Source organism: Peromyscus californicus, unplaced genomic scaffold (genome assembly GCF_007827085.1).
Source record: "Peromyscus californicus insignis strain IS unplaced genomic scaffold, ASM782708v3 Scaffold_3__1_contigs__length_106647218, whole genome shotgun sequence".
NCBI classification, from domain to species: Eukaryota; Metazoa; Chordata; class Mammalia; order Rodentia; family Cricetidae; genus Peromyscus; species Peromyscus californicus.
In genome coordinates this window covers 100,017,877-100,031,475 of record NW_026294551.1, presented here as the reverse complement: position 1 = coordinate 100,031,475, position 13,599 = coordinate 100,017,877, and the positions used below count along the sequence as shown (strand labels likewise).

Sequence of the window (13,599 nt, the reverse complement as noted above, 5' to 3'; positions counted from 1 at the left end):
TGGCTTCACTGTGCTGGCTGTGGAGAACAGATGGGGGTGGGGAAGGGCGCTGGAGCAGAAAGACCAAAGAGGGAGTTAACGGAATTGGGTCTCTTCTCTAGCCCACGCAGACTTGCAGGGCCCAGGACTAGACACTGCTCATCACTCAGGGAGAGAACACTCTCTGGGTTTTTCCAACCATTTTCTGGCCAGAGTTCTGGCTTATCATGCCGCCTGGGTGTCTATGCCTTTTCTGCCTCAGTAGATAAGCCTGGTCCTGGGAAACCTCATTAAATTGCAGAGGCAGCTCGAGTCACTGGCTCCCCAAGGAGAGAGATGAAAACAGAGCTCCCATTAGGGAACCTTCAACCTGGCTCTGAGTTGTGGGACCCCCACAGCAGGGCAGGTGTCTACAAGGCTGCTCTGTAGGAACGTAAGAGGTGAACTCATTGTCCGTGTCCTAGCAGGACCTCAGGCTCCCTGTGCCACCAAGCATGTTCTGTGACCTCTGGGAATCTAAAGTGAGGTCAGTGGAGGGTAATGTCAAAAGACCCTGTAATAGAGCAGTCATGGCCACATACTAATGTGTGAAGTGCTTGGCAATGTGCCAGGTTTCTGGTAAATTCTCAGTGAATATTAGCTTAAAAACTATGTGGAAGCTGGGTTGGTAGTGCATGCCTAGCTAGCCCTTGGGGGTGAGTTCGAAACCAGCCTGGAGGGCATTGAGATGGCTGAGTGGGTAAAGGTGCTTGCTGCCAAGGCTGATGACCTGAGTTCAAGCCCTCAGACCTACATGGCGGAAGGAGAGAACTGACTCCTGCCAACTGTCCTCTGACCTCTACACTTTCACCATGGCATGCACATGCACACTCACACCCGTGCACACAATAAATAAATTAATATAAAACCAAACAACAACAGGTGAAAACCAAGGGGAGAAGGGGTTTGTAAGTCTTGAAATCCTTGGCACCTTCGGAGGCTGAGGCATCCCTGAAGGATGAGTCACTGTTGCTGTCTGGTCACATCTCAATAGGACGTTAGTAGGTCTGAGGACAAGTGCTGGGGAGGTAGAGGAGGAATGGACACCGAAGGCTGGGGGTTCAGGGAGATTCCGGGGTGCCAGGAGGTGGGGGTGGGAAGCTGTTAACACAGAGCATCAGAACCAACTCCCCATGCCTGTCTCCCCTACAGCAGACAAGCAGTATCATCTGTGGAGGGACAGACACAGCCCACAGGCCACTGAACACAGCTGGGCATCCATCAACTAAAGGGACAATAACCATCCAAGCTGCAAACAGCAGCTACCTCATTTCCAAATTAACCCTGCCTGTCCCACTGTCTGTATCAGCTCCATGTGGCTGGGAGAGGAGCCCAGTTGAGGCAGGTGCTGCTAGCATCCGCTGAGGGTACGTTTCCCGGGCAGATCATCCCCATATTCCAGCTGCCGTCTGTGTTGGCTGATAATGGCTCCAGCTGCCTCCTCCTCCAGAAACTGCCTTCCATGCCTGGAGGCTGCTTTGCTGGGCCTCCTCTTGGCAGTGGATAGGCAATGAGTGGCCAGCTCAGGGGTGCAAATGGGCCAGTGATCTGCCTCAGTCTAGCATGCAGAGAGTCTCCTGTGAGAGCAGAGACCTCACCCTTGTGATCTTCTCTTGCTGGATGCTGTCTTCCTGCCTTCCCTTTCAGCTGGGTGTTCTCTCTGCAGATTACTTGAAGAAGCCTCAGGCTCTGACAGGAAACCCAACCTAGACAGCTCCATTGAGCTGTGATTGCTCTGTGAGTTTACCTCTTCTAGCTTTTTTCACTTAGTTGCAAAATGGGTAAAGAAATGAACACACACTCATCTGGTGACATCTGGAGGAGGAGGAGAGAAGGCCCTAGTATGTGTTAGATCCCAGAGGCTGCACTTGTTGAGTACCTTCCTCAAGCTACAAAGCATCTAACAGCCAAGGTGGGGTGGGGCAAGAGGACCGGCTTCCTAAATCACTGCTTTATACGCCATCTAGCACCTTCACTAACCTGATAAGCTCAGAGACCTTTCCCTTCTTAAGCTCTGCGACTCCCACCCTCTAAAGTCTATAAATGTAAGGACCTCCTTCCTTCGCTCTGTCAGTTGCGTAGGATCTCCTATCCCAACTTCTCTCACTTCAAGTGTCAGAATCATTAAAGGCAAATTGATCTCATCACAGCTCCCTACCAAACCTGTAAAGAATCTTTATTATTTACAATAGTGTCTAATGGGCTGGAGCTGTGGCTCAGTGGTTAAGAGCACTTCCTGCTCTTGCAGAAAATCCAAGTTCAGTTCTCAACACCCATATTAGGCAGTTCCCCACCATCTGTGACTCCAGCTTCAGGGATTCCATGAGTACCTGTACTCACATACATATACATAATTAAATAAGTCTTAAAAATAACATGAACAAACAATGTCAAGGGACTGGAAAGATGGCTCAACAGTTAAGAGCACTGGTTACTCTTCTAGAGGACCCTGGTTTTATTTCCAATATCCACATGGAGGCTCACAACCATCTGTAATTTGGGTCCCAGGGGATGCAATGCCCTCTTCAGGCCTCTGTAGGTACTGCACAGAGGTGGTACACATACATGCATGCAAGCAAAACACCCCATACTTAAAATTAAAAGAAAAATCCCTAGCAACAACAAAGCAATGTCTAATCATGTTCTCTCCACCATTACTTGTTCATTCACTTACTCTTGGTGAGAAAGGGTGGTAAAACATGGAGGACAAATATCTAGCCGGGCGGTGGTGGCGCACGCCTTTAATCCCAGCACTTGGGAGGCAGAGCCAGGCGGATCTCTGTGAGTTCGAGGCCAGCCTGGTCTCCAAAGCGAGTTCCAGGAAAGGCGCAAAGCTACACAGAGAAACCCTGTCTCGAAAAACCAAAAAAAAAAAAAATCTAAAGCCTGATAATCGTAACAAAAAGGGAGCGAGAGGTGACTGTCCATCTCTTACCTATGGGGACAGAGGAGATCTGAGAATACAGGTCCAACATGCGGTTGCCGTCCACATCTACTAGGTAGTTGCCTCGGCTTTCTTCATAGTTGCAGAAAAAGTGCACAGCCTCTGCATTCTTGGGAAAGAGGAAACTGGTTTAGGCTGGCTACTCCTCCCCAGATTCTTAGTCTTTTAGGACTAGGCTTGGACTATGGAAACAGACTGCATCCTGTTCGTTCTACACCACATGGGAATCTGTGGGTGCTGGCAAGCTTCTGTGTCTTTCTGTGGGAAAGATGACCCAAGTGGCTTGCTTTAAATTGGTTTGCGAAGCGATGGTGTTGTGTTTTGTGAAATTTTATGTCTGTTTGTTTATCACAACAAAAAAAAAGGTTGAGAAGTAACTCAGAAGCAAGTTCTGACAAGTTAAAGAATGTGTGGCAAGCCTCAGAGAAGCCACTAAGAAAACTAGAAATGAATAGAAATTAAGAAATAAAAACATGGGCTGGAGAGACGACTTAGTGGTTAAGAACTTGTATTGCTTATACAGAGGACCCAAGTTTGGTTCTAAGCACCCATGTGAGATGGCCCACATCTGCCTGCAACTCCAGCCTCAGGGGCATCTGACTCCCTCTTCTGGCCACCACAGGCAACTACACACATGCACATATACATACAGACATGCACATATACATACAGACATGCACACATAAATAAAATCATTTAAAAAAAAAAGAAACAGTAGAAGGAATCTCCTTGTGCCCACTTACCTGGATTGTGTTCAGCTGTTTCATTAACTCCTGCAGGCAAGAACAGAAGCATCAGTCATGGATGGCACACTCCTGCCAAAGTGGCTTAAATATCTCCCATGTTTTTCCAATTATTGAGGCTTTGTTTTTGGCTCCGATGCCAAGAACTTGATAGGCAATTAGTCAATATTATAAATAAATATTTAAAAAATTACCTAATACAGATAATTGGTAAAAAATCTACTCCATATCACAGTAAGTGGCAATTACAGTGGACAGATCAGAGATTTGGATTTAAATACCCGAGAATGAACAGGAAGCAAAAAGTTATTTTATTCTCTTATTTATTTTGGAGACAGGGCTGGCCTAGAACTCAGTAAGTACACTAGGTCAGCCTCACACTTATAAAGATATGCCACTTCGACTTCAGAGTTCTGGGATGAAGGGCTTTGTGCCACCACACCAGTCTGGAAGTACAAATGTAACAAAAATTTACACTGAAGGCATTTAATGTCCAAAAATAAAAGACCCTCTCTTCTTTTTCTGTGGTACTGGGGATAGAATCTAGGGTCTTGCCCATGCAGGGTAAGTGCTCTACAACTGAGCTACAAAACTAGCCCTTATTTTATTTTACGTTTTTTATTTATTTTCTTTTCTTTTGTTTGTGGGTGGGTATACATCCACCACACTGCACACGTGAAAGTCAGAGGACAACTTGCAGTAATCAGCTCTTTCTTTCCACCATATGGGTTACTGGGAATCAACCCCAGTGACAGGCTTAGTGGCTGGCGCCTGTATCAGCCAAATGTGCTAGCCCTTGTCCCCATTTCTAAAGTCAGGCCGGAAAGATGGCTCAGAAGTTAAGACCACTGAACCAGGTTCAGTTCCCAGCATCCACATGGCAGCTCATAACTGGTCTGTAACTCCAGTTCCAAGAAATCCAAACACCTCTTCCAGTCTCCGTGGGCACTGCATGTACATGGTACACAGGCTTACATGCAGACAAAACACCCATGCACATAAAATTATTAATTAAATTCTCAGTGGTAAAGCACAAGGCTCTGCATTGTAAGTTTGATCTCCAGACTAGGGAAGAAAAGATGTAACTCCCTTATCAGGAACCTTAACTGACAACATTAATTTGCTCAATAGAGAAACCACTTCTGATTACAATTCACTTTCCTCTATTCCAAACAGAAACTAGGAACTGAAAGCCAGTTGCTTTGATATTAACAAGATTTCAGCCCCCAAAATAATTTAGCGTAAGAGACTTCAGCCCTTAGACATTACATATTTCCACACAAAAATATAAAATAACATTAACAACAAAAGTATGAAAAGTTATTCTAGGCCTTTCTCTATTGAATTAGAATCCACCCCAAGATGAATATGCATGAGAAGCTCTCGCCTTCTGTTTGACCAAAACCATCCAAAAGAAATAGAAACACTTACATTAAGACAAATACTTCTCAACTCAAAAAATAAATGCTATGGCAAAAGGAATGATCTTTTTGCAGTAAACAAGACAGCATCCCACTGTGGGGGGAGGAAACACGCTAAATCAGAGAGAAAAATCCCAAAGCATTGAAAGGTTTGTACCATATCTCTTGCCTAGAAGATAACTTCTATTTGTCTTATGGAACCAACCTCCCAGGTCTCTCAGGCTGGCCTTGAACTCTCTACATAGCAGAGGATGGCCCTGGTCCGTCTGCTTCCACCTCCCAAGTGCTGGGATTACAGGTGTGAGGCACCAAGCCCAGCTTGAACAGCCCATCTTCTTACTGTTTTTTATTGGGTTAGAATACAAAGAAACGGATTTCACCACTGCATCTTTGTTTCCATTGTTCCCCCACTCAGTCCACACCCCCTTCCTCTTCCGGTCTCTGGCTCCTTTCTCTCCTTCCCGGTTAGTCCCCGTTCTGCTTTGTTGTCACTTGTGCAAACCGCCTTCTTTATGTTCGATTCATCTTGGTCCTTCAAGGTCAAAATCAGAGGTCTTTGACACCCAGGCCCTACACTTGGCCTTCAGTATCATTTGTGAGGTCAGCTCCAGCCCTTAATTCTGGACTGACAGTGACCCATGTGACTTGCTTTGGCCAATAGAATAAGGTGGGGGCGTCTGAAAGCCAGTGTGGAGCTTCAGTCTCAATAGACTTACAGCAAAACCAGAATAAAGTCCAGTGTGACAAGCGGGAGGAACAGTGACCCATGGAGCTGAGGCACCAGCTGACAGCCAGCCACCCCTTAGGCCACAGACGGCTCCAACAAGGCCACCTACCTAACTGCTGGTTAGCTCTAAATGCATGAGCAATCTGGATGCCATATGTCCCCAGTCTGTGACTTAGGCAACATCCTCCCGACAGCAGGTATGAGACACTCTTGAAACCTTCACAGTGGCCTGGGTCATTTTCACACATCTCTAGCAGACGCTCTGAAAGGATGCCTAAGCCATCTCTGCACCTGTCTCCTGGGTCAAAAGCAGACGCTCTGAAAGGATGCCTAAGCCATCTCTGCACCTGTCTCCTGGGTCTTTGTCCCAGGTGTGGCTGACTCACCTGAGATCTAGGCCCTGGGACTTCTGTCTTCATCAGTGGCCCATCATAGTCAAATTCAATGTCAACTTTGGCAGCAGCTTGACTGATGTATCTGGATCCTGCAACACAGAAGACCAATGAGAGCCCCCGGTGACAAGACACAAGGAAGATTAGCCCATCAGATGCCCTCAGTCCTTAACAGGGGCCTCAGGACCTCAGCTTTGTTCCGACAAGGCCATTCAGGAACGCTGCATCTGAACCAATTAAACCTGTGAGAACAATGAAGATTCTAAGACTGGGAGAAGCCACAGCCAGCGAAGTTGCAGGAAATGCTCCATCCTAAGGGAGCATGGCGAGCTGACCCAGCTTCCTGTTCCATGTGTTTGCTGGTTTGCCCTATGTGCACCATGAGTGGGCAGTGCCTAGAGGCCAGAAGGTGTTAGATTCCTGGGAACTGGAAAGGTTGGAACTCCAAGGTGGCTGTGAGCTGAGTGGCGTGGGTGCTGGGAACCAAACCCAGGTCCTCTGCAATAGCAGCAAGTGCTCTTATCTGACGAATCATCTCCCCAGCCCCATTTCACTTTTTGAAGACACACAGCAAGAAAATGATGAACCCAGTGTACTGAACTCTTAACATGTGGGAAGCCCTAGGTTCCATCATGCTCAGTGTGTGTGTGTGTGTGTGTGTGTGTGTGTGTGTGTTATAAGGGTAACACAGTGAGTGTGTGGAGGTCAGAGGACAACTTTGGGGAGTTAGTTCTTTCCTTTCCCTATGGGTTCAGGGATTGAATCTAGGTCGTTACTCTTGAATGGCAAGTGCTTTCTCCCGCTGAGCTATCCTGCCTGTCCAAAACCTTCTAAGGACTGAAGAAATGGCTCACTTCTTGCTCTTGTAGAGGACTGAGTTCAGCTCCTAGCACCCACATTAGGCAGACCACAACAGCCTGTAATTCCAGCTCTGGAGAGTTGATGCCCTCTTCTGGCCTCTGGTGGTACCTTTCTCTCTCTCTCTCTCTCTCTCTCTCTCTCTCTCTCTCTCTCTCTCTCTCTCTCTCTCTCTCTCTTCTCTCTCTCTCTCTCTCTCTCTCTCTCTCTCTCTCTCTCACACACACACACACACACACACACACACACACACACACACACACACCTTTAAAAAGAAATTCAGAGGCTGGAGAGATGGCTCAGTGGTTAAGGCCACTGGCTGCTCTTCCAGAAGTCTTGAGTTCAGTTTCCAGCACCCATGTGTTGGCTCAGACCGTCTGCAAAAGGATCTGATGCCCTCTTCTGGTGTGTAGACACACATGCAGACAAAGCACCCATATACATAAAATACATAAATAAATTTAAAAAAGAAACCCAGTCCAAATTAAATCCAGTTGTGTATCTGCAGAGCAGAGTCTCTCAGCCTCGGGACTGCTGACATGCTGGCTGGTCATCCTTTGCTGCTCAAACACTTGGGGTGCTTAGAGGCATCCTTGCCATTGACAGTGAGATACAATGTACACTCATCCCGGTTAAGCTCTAAGAGGGGAGCTGGGTGCAAGAGCATGTGTCTGATTGCAGACATTAGGGAAGTTGAGGCAGGAGATTCCTTAAGCCCAGGAATTCAAGGCCAGTTTGGGAAACATCATGCGACCCTGTCCATATCAGTCACTTTTTTCACTGCTGTGATGAAGTTTCTGGAAAAGGAACTCAAGGAAGGGTAGGTTTCTTTTGACTCACAGTGTGAGGGTTACAGTCATCATGGCAGGGAAGGCTGGTGCCAGGACTGTGAGGTCACAGTGTCCACAGTCAGTAAGAGATGGAGAGGGACACTGGTGCTCAGCTTGGTTTCTCCTGGTTTTTTTGTTTTTGTTTTGTTTGTTTGTTTTGTTTTTCAAGATAGCGTTTCTCTTTGTGTAGTCCTGGCTGTTCTAGAATTCACTCTGTAGACCAGGCTGGCTTTGAACTCGAGATCTGCCTGCCTCTGCCTCCCAAGTGCTGGGACAAAAGGGGTGCACCACCATGCCCAGCTTTGAGGTCTCCTTTAATTCAGTTTGGAATCCCAGTGCTTAGAATGGTCCTGCCCACAGTCAAAGTGGGTCCTGTGGAAGACCCACCTCAGCCTAATCTAGAACTCCCTCACAGACATGTCTGGGGTTTGTTATGTCAGTTGTTCTCTCTCTCTCTCTCTCTCTCTCTCTCTCTCTCTCTCTCTCTCTCTCTCTCTCTCTCTTTCTCTCTTTTTTGAGTTTTTGAGACAGGATTTCTCTGTAGCTTTGGAGCCTGTCCTGGATCTCACTCTGTAGACCAGGTTGGCTTCAAACTCACAGAGATCCGCCTGCCTCTGCCTCCCAAGTGCTGGGATTAAAGGTGTGTGCCACCGCTGCCTGGCGTCAGTTGTTCTCAACCTGTGGGTGTAACCCTTTTGGGGGTCATATATCAAATATCCTGCATATTAGATATTTACATTTCGATTCATAACAGTAGCAAAATTACAGTTATGAAGAAGCAATGAAATAATTTTATGGTTGGGGGTCACCACAACATTAGGAACGGTATTAAAGGGTCGCCGCATTAGGAAGGTTGAGAACCACCGGTCTCTGTGATTCTAGGCCCTGTCAAGTTGGCAATCAATATTAACAGTAATAGGGCGGGGGAGATGGCTCAGATGGTTACGTCCTTGCCACACAAGCGTGAGGACCTGAGCTCCATCCCTAGCATCCACATTAAAAACAAAACAAACAAATGGACATGGTGACTAATTCTGGAGCCGGCCGGGGAGGGAAGGAACCCAGGGCATGCTTCCGACTCCTCAGACCCTGAGGATACCCTGCCGCCTCATCTGGTGCCTCAGCAAAACAACACTTCTCCCAGATTCGAATTCTTATCAGAATCACAGAGAAGAAAAAGGTCTGTAGAAAGTAGGAGTATGTCGTGGGCACACAAGACTGGACGCAGTAAAAGAGGTTCACGGACCTGGCCCACTGTGGTGACAAGGTGTTCATGGTATTAGGGCATGGTTCAAGGTCAATTCTTTACACCCCGGAGAACAGTCGCCAAAAGTCCTTAACAGCCTTTTTTTTTTTTTTCTTTTTCTTTTTGAGACAGGGTTTTTCTGTGTAGCCCTGGATGTCCTGGAAATAGCTCTATAGACCAGGCTGGCCTTGAGCTCAGAGATCCACCTGCCTCTGCCTCCCAAGTGCTGGGATTATAGGCATGCACCACCCACCACCCCACCCTTAATGTCCTCTTGATCTTTAAAAATAACTATTAGTTAGTTTAGAGTGTGTATGCATGCACACTCATGCACCATGTGCCTCAGGGATTGTGTGGAAGGCAGAGGGCAACTTTTAGGAGTCCTTTCCTTTCTTGTCCCCCCCCTACTACCCACCCCCTGTTGAGGCAGGGTCTCTTGTTATTTCTGCTGCTGCCCTGCAGACCCCAGGCTAGCTGGCCCTCACATCTGCTGCTATGCTGCAGACCCCAGGCTAGCTGGCCCTCACGTCTGCTGTGCCGCAGACCCCAGGCTAGCTGGCCCTCATGTCTGCTGTGCCGAAGACCCCAGGTTAGCTGGCCCTCACGTCTGCTGCCCTGCAGACCCCAGGCTAGCTGGCCCTCACGTCTGCTGCCCTGCAGACCCCAGGCTAGCTGACCCTCACGTTTCTGGCCAGCTCTCTTGCTTCTGTCACAGGAGTGCTGGCATTGTAGCTAAACGCTCCTCTCCCCAAATCTGGCTGTCAACCTGGGTTTTGAACTCAGGTTGTCAGGCTTGAGTGATGTCCTAATTAGGGTTTCTATTGCTGTGATGAAACACTATGACCAAAAGCAAGTTGGGAAGGAAAGGGTTTACTTGAGTCACACTTCCATATCATAGTTCATCACTGAAGGAAGTCAGAAACTCAAGAAGGGAAGGAACGGAGGCAGGAGCTGATGCAGAGGCCATGGAGGGGTGCTGCAGACTGGCTAGATCATCATGGTTTGCTCAGCCTGCTTTCTTATAGAACCCAGGACCACCAGCCCAGGGATAGAGCCAACCACAATGGGCTGGGCCCTCTCCCATCAATCACTAATTAAGATCTTACTTACAGTCAGATCTTACGGAGACATTTTCTCAGTTGGGGTTCCCTCCTCTCAGACAACTCTAGCTTGTGTCAAGTTGACATAAAAACTAGCCAGCACAAGTAGCAAATGCTTTTACCAGCTGAGCCAACTCTCTGGTCTTAATAAATGAAACTATCGTTCCCAGAAAACAATTGTTTCGTATGTGAACCTAAACAATGTCAAGGTAAAATCCAGCTAGAGCCCTGCCCTGCCCTTCCTCTCATTCATTCACTCATTTGGTGTGTGTGTGTGTGTGTGTGTGTGTGTGTGTGTGTGTGTGTATGTGTGTGTGTATATGGGATGTGTGTATGTGTTTGTGTGTGTGCATGTGTATGGGATGTGTGTGTGTGCATGTATATGGGATGTGTATATGTGTTTGTGTGTGTGCATGTGTATGGGATGTGTGTGTGTGCATGTATATGGGATGTGTGTATGTGTTTGTGTATGTGCATGTGTATGGGATGTGTGTGTGTGTGTGTGTGTGTGTGTGTGTGTGTGTGTGCATGTATATGGGATGTGTGTATGTGTATGGGATGTGTGCATGTGTATGTGATGTGTGTGTGTGTGTGTGTGTGTGGATGTGGATGTGTAAGGCGCCTGTGTTGAAGTAGGGTGATGACTCTTCCCTCTCTCCAATCTCCTTTTTCACAGCAGCGTCTCTCAGTAACCTGGAACTCAATGATCTAGCTAGATTAGCGAGCCAGAAACCCTAGGGCCCCTCTTGCCTCCTTTTTCCATGCTGGAATTACAGGTGTGTACCACCACACACACCCAGATTTTCTGTGGCTGCTGATTCCCATGCTTGTGTGGCAAGCCCTTTTTATCAAGACTAGAGAGTAGGCTCAGCTGGTAAAAGCACTTGTCACTCAAGCCTGACTACGTGAGTTCGATTCCTGCAACCCAGGTTAAAAAGACTGAGCCGTTGCCTCAGCCGTCTTTTGTTTGTTTTTGAGACAAGATCTCACCGTGTTGGCCTAGAACTCCCTATGACGGGCCCCAGACTGGCCTTAAACTCGTGATCCTTCTGCCCCAGCATCCTGGGTGCTGGGATTATGGAGCTAATAGGCTAAAGAGACCTTGTTTCAAAAATAAATAAGCACAATTAATGACTTGGTGGCAGACTCCGGACTCACTGCAGGTCAGCACTTCCGAGACAGTCCCATGCTGCGCATGATTAGATGGAGCGGTCAGAGTTCACAGCTGGAGTTCGGTGCCCAAACACTCAAGTCAGACAGCTATCAGCTGGGGTCTGTCCCCTCCCGGCATCTGTTCCCATCACTTCTCCTTTTCACTTCCCTTCTTTCTTCCCCACCCTCTTCCTTCTTTCCTTCTTAGCCAAGCCTGTACTTGAACTCCTGACCCACCCAACTTAACCTTCTGGATGCTGGAATTATTATGGCCATTGGCAGCATACCTGTGACTTCAGCTTTTTTTAAAAAAACATGTCTCATGTCCCCAGGCTAGCTTTGGACTTTCTATATAGCTGAAGATGACCTGGAATTCCTGATCCTCCTGACCTGAACTCCTGAGTTCTGGGATTATGAGTGGTTCCCACATCACCCTTTGGAGTATTTGTGTGTGTGTGAATGTTGTGTGTTGGGGCACTAGAAGCTGATGTCAGGTGTCTTCTTCAGTTGTTCTCCTGAGGCATCCTGATGAACCCTGGCCTGATCAGACTGGTCTAACTCGACGTCCTGCCCTGGGACTTCCCGTCTCCAACTCCTAAAGGCTGGAATTATAAGCAGGCTGCCACACCCTTCAGCTTTTGTGAGAAGATCTGAATTCCAGTTCTCACTCACAGTAAATCTGTTATCTAATGAACCATCTCCTCAGTCCAAATGCCCGTTTATACAGAGCTGGGGAGTAAACACTCAGTTTCGTGTGCCAGGAAAGCACGCTGCCACTGAGCGACACACCCCCGGCCTCATTTTTGTGGCTTTCTTTACTCCTTGGCACCAACCCCAGCCCTGTGTCTTCCTTTCTGGGTCCTTCTGCCTTAGAGGCCACCACCCCTGAGCAGAGTGGCGCTCAGCCGCATCAACTCCTACTTGAGAACTGTCCATCTGGGGACAGGTGTGTTGTCCACAATGGCAGTAATGGTTCTTCACTGAAGAACGGTAGGAAAGCTCCAGAAGCAGCCAGATCCTTCTATCCTCAAGGACTCTGACTAGAGACCCCTAGTCTTCACTGTGTCTCTTGGGGAGTAGGCCATGCCAAGACCTTGGGGGCTTACCACGTGTGAAGTGGCAGAGGTTCTTCTGGGAGCTGCAGGCCACCCGCCGGGCGAGCAACAAGAAGGCCATGACCCCCTCCTTCAGGAAGAGGATCCTTTCACTCTGGGCTGTCCTGAAAGAGACCAAAAACACAGACTTAGGCCCACGGGGACCCAGCACCGCAACAGGCATCTAAACTCACCGTTGCCCACTTTGAGCGAAGACTCTTAGGATACAAATCCCTTCGCTGTATGCCAAATACTCTTCAATCAAGCACATTTTGTGCTGAATATACACTTTAATTTCCATACTTTTTCCTTCCATCTTTCACACTGCTGACAGGATGAGCATGCCCACTCTCTAGCTGGAAAAAGGGAGGCCTAGAGAAATGGTCCTAGTAAAGTGCTTGCTATGCAAGCATAAGGGTCTGAGTTTGATCCCTAGAACCCATGAGAAAGAGCTGAGTGTGGTGGCACGTGCTTACAACCCCAGTGCTAGGGAAGTGGAGACAGGTGGATTCCCTAGGGCTGGCTGGTTAGCCAGTCTAACCAAATCAGTGAGCTCCAGGAGAAAGAGGGACCCGTCTCAAAACACAATGTGGAAAGTGACTGAAGAAGACATCCAAGGTTGACCTCTGGTTTCCACACACCCTTGCCATGTATATACCTGCACGTACACACACACACACACACACACACACACACACACACACACACACACACCCCTAACAACTCAGAGTTGGATTAAGAGCCCCCTTAAGTGAGGACAAGCGTGTGCTCTGGGGGAGGAAATTCAGACAGGAATCTTCAGAGCAGACATCGCTGATGACTCAGTGCTGGATGCTCAGAACTCTCAAACCTGTTCCTATATGAGCTGTCCAGGGAGCCTGGGTATCCAGTGTGTGTGGGGGGACAACTGGTGCCCATTTCATAGGACACACTGTCTTAGAATGACAAACTGTCCCAGCGTGCTTGGAATGGAGAGATTCCTAGCACATGAAACTTTCCATTTTGAAACCAAGGCAGTCCTGGGTTATTGGCACTGTCATCCTATCTAGGGTCTCATGCCTGAGGCTCATCTTG

The 13,599-nt window shown here is 47.9% G+C and overlaps 1 protein-coding gene across 3 annotated transcripts in view; it reads right to left on the bottom strand.

Moving 5' to 3' along the window:
• Positions 1 to 13,599, bottom strand: part of Abat (4-aminobutyrate aminotransferase) — a 109,204-nt gene that overhangs the window by 36,410 nt on the left and 59,195 nt on the right. For all 3 annotated transcript variants that reach the window (XM_052759418.1, XM_052759419.1, XM_052759417.1), the window contains 4 exons: positions 12,538 to 12,650; positions 6,240 to 6,337; positions 3,706 to 3,735; positions 2,954 to 3,071 (listed from right to left, as the gene is read on the bottom strand). In XM_052759418.1, the coding sequence (XP_052615378.1) occupies positions 2,954 to 3,071; positions 3,706 to 3,735; positions 6,240 to 6,337; positions 12,538 to 12,607 (316 nt within the window). In that variant the 5' untranslated portion in view covers positions 12,608 to 12,650. The remainder of the gene's footprint in view (positions 1 to 2,953; positions 3,072 to 3,705; positions 3,736 to 6,239; positions 6,338 to 12,537; positions 12,651 to 13,599) is intronic.